Genomic DNA, 4281 nt, shown 5'->3' with positions numbered 1-4281 from the left:
ACATGAAAACAAGCAACGCATGTGTATTTGATGTTCTCAACAAGTATGACATTTATATATGCATGTTCTAAGTTAATGTCAGTTCGAATACTTAACCAGAATAGCAGAAATATTTCTTCATGTTGCTACAGTTGAGTGAAAGCATAAATAGGGACCACACGTAAAGACTTATATATAAAATAATGATTTAATCCAAGGTTTAAAACAATGGGGAACAGGTCCTAGTGTTCAATGACAAAATAACATTTGAAACACATCAATAAAGATAAAGGAAAGGCAACTAATCCTGACTATTTTGAGCTGCAAACAGTAAGTAAACTCAATGAAATGACAAGCAAATTTTGTGTATTTCATGCTTATCCAGGCCTTCTGTTTTAGGTTTCATATCTGTTGGATATAGCATCGTTCTGTTTCTTTTCACCTGATATGACAACTTAAGGTTTACAATTCTTATCAACAAGTAATCGACTCAAACTTAGCTTTCTCCTGTTGCAGTTAAAGTCTCCTAGGCTCCATGTGGAATCAAGTGATTCAAAATCCATCGCTTTGAACACAAGAATGTCATTTTAAGCACATCTGAACGGATTTTGTAACCCTTCCAAATACAAGAATGAACATGAGTTTTGACTTTAACATCAAAGCATTTTGTAACCCTCCCGAACGGATTTCAGATAATCTGAGTATTGGTTTCATTCAAAATCTTTTTATCTTTCGGGTTAAGAAAACCTTTATATCTCGATAAGGCCCGAAAGATAACTTCAATCTGGCATTTAATTTTTTTTCAGTTCAATTAGTCGACCATAACAACTACACCTTGATTCTGAGCTAGTTGAGGTGATTTAATTAATCAGCCGTAAAATAAATATACTTACAGCATTCATTTCACATTTTATTACTTTTATAACTGAACTAAGAAGTAGGAAGGAGAAGCAAAAGAAGGTCTCGTATCAAAACTAGCAAGAGGACTCACATGCTAGAAGAAGACAATGTTTAAAGAAGAGAAGTAAATTGTTCGAAAAGAAAAAAAGAAGAAAAAAGAAGCAAAAGTTGTAGAAGAAAAGGTGCAAACCCCGAAGAAGAAGCACACAAATCACAATGATAGCAAAGATGACGCTGAAGCTTACTTGAAGAGGAGTCCTAGCACTAAAATTGTTAAATGTCCAATTTTCCTCCACTATTTCTTATGAAAAATTGAGTTAAGCACTTCTCGCAAGGATACTTTGAGCCATATAGTTCTATTGCCCCATCCTTGTAAGAGATGAAGCGATAGCTTTTGACAACACTAATCACATGCCAAACCTATTTGGTTATCAAGAAAGAACTCACTATGAAGCAATACCATCAATAAACTGTAAGACAAATTTAAATAGATCTATTAAACATCACCAAATACATAGAAACTAAACTTCTCATCCTTTGAGGATTCGTTCAGAAAGCAATAGTGGCTAACGTTACTATTCAGTGTGAAACCATTACGACTATTAAAGTCAATGAGCTATATTTTGAAGGATGCGTACCAAGAACTTGAGCAGCAGAAATGCGTTGCTTTGGGTCTTTATTGAGCATCTTTCGGATGAGGTCCTTGGCACTACTTGTTATAGAGGGCCAAGGTTGACTTTCAAAGTCAATGTCTTCTTTTAATATGGCATCGAATATACCCCTCTCGGTTTCTGCATTATAGATTACAGAAATCAATAAACATAACAAGTCCTAGATAAAACCATACTGTTAACTGATAATTATACAGAAGAGAGCACTTGACATTACCTGCCCAAAAGGGAGGGACACCGCTGAGTAGAATATACAACATTACACCTGCACTCCAAACATCTATTTCCTTGCCATAATTCTTCCGTAAGACTTCAGGGGCAACATAGTAAGCACTCCCAACTATATCCTTGTACACCTTACCTGCACGAAATGCCATTATTTTATTACAATCCAAACAAAGTAAGAGCAGAGGTAGCATCAGTAAGGAAGAGTGGAAAAATGATGCAAACCCTGCTTAGGTTGTGTAAGTTCAAAAAGCTGGAAAGAAGAGAAGAGGATTATCTTAATTCAGATAATGATATATCATCTTATAGAATAGCCAATTTTGTATAATGGTAAGATTGGTTCATAGAAGTTTAATCAGGCCTAACATAATTTGAACTTCCGAAGCAAGGGAGAGAGGAGTCTAAACAGGCTGCAAAAATATAAGTTACTTTACATGTCAATTTGAACAGAGTTGAGGCATTGACGACAAATTCTAGGAACCCTTTATCATGCTAAAAAGGTATGAGTGCATTTTACTTTTAGCCTGATTTATGACAATTATTGTTGCAAAAATCTTTCCAGTTAAAAGTGAGGCCTCTTTGGCACCCACAGATTGGATTAACAGGCTAGCATGTTAATGATGCAAACATCCCCGGAGTCTAAACAGATAAAGTCCTATACTACTAAACTTAACAATCAGGATCTTAGCCTACATAGATACAATTACTTTTGATATGTAGATAGGAGACATAAATCTGGAAAAAGATGGAGGTCTGTGATTCGAAGATTTCACTAGAATTGCCATAAAAAGACTCGTCCCAAAGCTGCTATATACAACAACCACACATCCATTATAGTCACATAAGGGTCTAGGAAGGGTAGAGTGAGATAGAATTGACATCAAAAAGACTCATCCTAAAGCTGATATATACAACAGCAACATATCAATTATAGTCCCATAAGAGGCGTCTGGGAAGGGCAGAGTGTATGCAAACCTTACCCTTGCCTTGACAAGTAGAGAGGTTGTTTCCAATAGACCTTCGGCTCAAGAAAAGCAAAAACACAACATTGATCAAGACATAAACAGTAACAACAGCAGGATAGTAAGAAAATCAAGCCATAAGAGACAACAAGTAGTAATAGAAAACTAAGAATAAGAAATGAAATACCAAAAATACTACTAATGAGAGCATACAGCAGAGTTACCTTCTTCAATGAACATGGACAGCCCAAAATCTGTTGCCTTCAAAGCAGCATTTTCACTCTTGTCCGACAAGAGAAAGTTCTCAGGTTTAAGATCACGATGCATAACACCCATAAAATGGCAAACATGCACAACATTGACAATAGCTCTACACATTGATGCAGCAGCTCTTTCAGTGTAATGCCCTTTAGCTATGATCCTATCAAATAACTCTCCACCTCCACATAACTCCATGACAAGACACACTGAATTCTTATCCTCATAAGCACCTTTAAATGCAACAATATTTGGCTGTCCACTCAAGTGCTGCATAATCTGAATCTCTCTTCTCATATCAGCCTTATCAGATTTAGCAACAAGTTTCTTCTTTGATATTGACTTACAAGCATATTGATGACCAGTTGCTTTTTCAGTACAAAGAAATGTAACACCAAACTGACCTCTACCCAATTCTTTCCCTAGTGTATAGTGTGCCTTAACATCCTCAAATGGCTTACCCAAAATGGTTTCTTCCTCGAAAACTGGTTTGGGACTTGCTTGGGTCCTCATGGGTAATTGAGTTTCTGGGCCTGGAGATTTGGTATACTGAATTTGAGTTTGATGAGTTCCATGATGATGATGTTGATACCCTCCACCCCCACTCCCACCACTACCTCTTGATCTATGATGCCCATTGGACTTGGACTCTGCTTGTTTAGTTTTGCTCAAACAAATTCCCATTTATCTCAGAAGATCCAGTAAATAGGAATCAAGAATCAAGAAAACAACCCCAGATGGAGATTCAAGAATGATTAGAATCTAAGTTGAGACACTATGAAAGTAATGACAAAAAGTTTGGATTTTTATTCAAGAAAGAGTTATCCAAATTACTTAAAAAAGAAAGACTTTTAAGGAACTGTTCAAGATTCTAGATAGGAATTGTAATTTGTAAGAGTAGAAGATGGCTGGCAGTCCTTAAGATCTCTAGAATTGTAATGAGTTGGAATGAATCTTATAGGGAAAGTAAGAATACTGAAACCTTGGTCAGCATAGATATTGAACCCTTTAAACACTGACAAGGTACTAAAAAAGAGGAGAAAAGTAGAGATATTTTTGGAAAGGATAAATTGTTTTTGTTGGGTTGTTACAGCCCATAATAATAAAACTCCATTTTAGTTCCTGGACTAAATTATCCATAAGTATATAATTTTGAATTGTAATTTTTGGATTAATTTTTATTTCAGAATATGGAAAAAAATAAAATAAGATGTCCCACAGGATTTAGTTTGAGATTACTTTATAATTTATTTGATTAACGAAATAAATTTATTCAAGATAAATTT

At 35.3% G+C, this 4281-nt stretch overlaps 1 protein-coding gene across 1 annotated transcript in view; it reads right to left on the bottom strand.

The window, feature by feature from the left end:
* The window catches only part of LOC129870252 (calcium-dependent protein kinase 2-like), a 6137-nt gene extending 2078 nt beyond the window's left edge, over positions 1-4059 (bottom strand). Inside the window, exons 1-3 of the mRNA XM_055944953.1 lie at positions 2962-4059; positions 1768-1911; positions 1518-1670 (exon numbers count right to left, since the gene is read on the bottom strand). Coding sequence (XP_055800928.1) covers positions 1518-1670; positions 1768-1911; positions 2962-3679 — 1015 coding nt within the window. The 5' untranslated portion in view covers positions 3680-4059. The remainder of the gene's footprint in view (positions 1-1517; positions 1671-1767; positions 1912-2961) is intronic.
* Positions 4060-4281: the final 222 nt, after the last annotated feature.

The sequence above is a fragment of the Solanum dulcamara genome, chromosome 10 (genome assembly GCF_947179165.1).
Source record: "Solanum dulcamara chromosome 10, daSolDulc1.2, whole genome shotgun sequence".
Classification (NCBI taxonomy): Eukaryota; Viridiplantae; Streptophyta; class Magnoliopsida; order Solanales; family Solanaceae; genus Solanum; species Solanum dulcamara.
The sequence above is the reverse complement of the archived record's forward strand: the minus strand, read 5'-3'. Positions and strand labels throughout refer to the sequence as shown.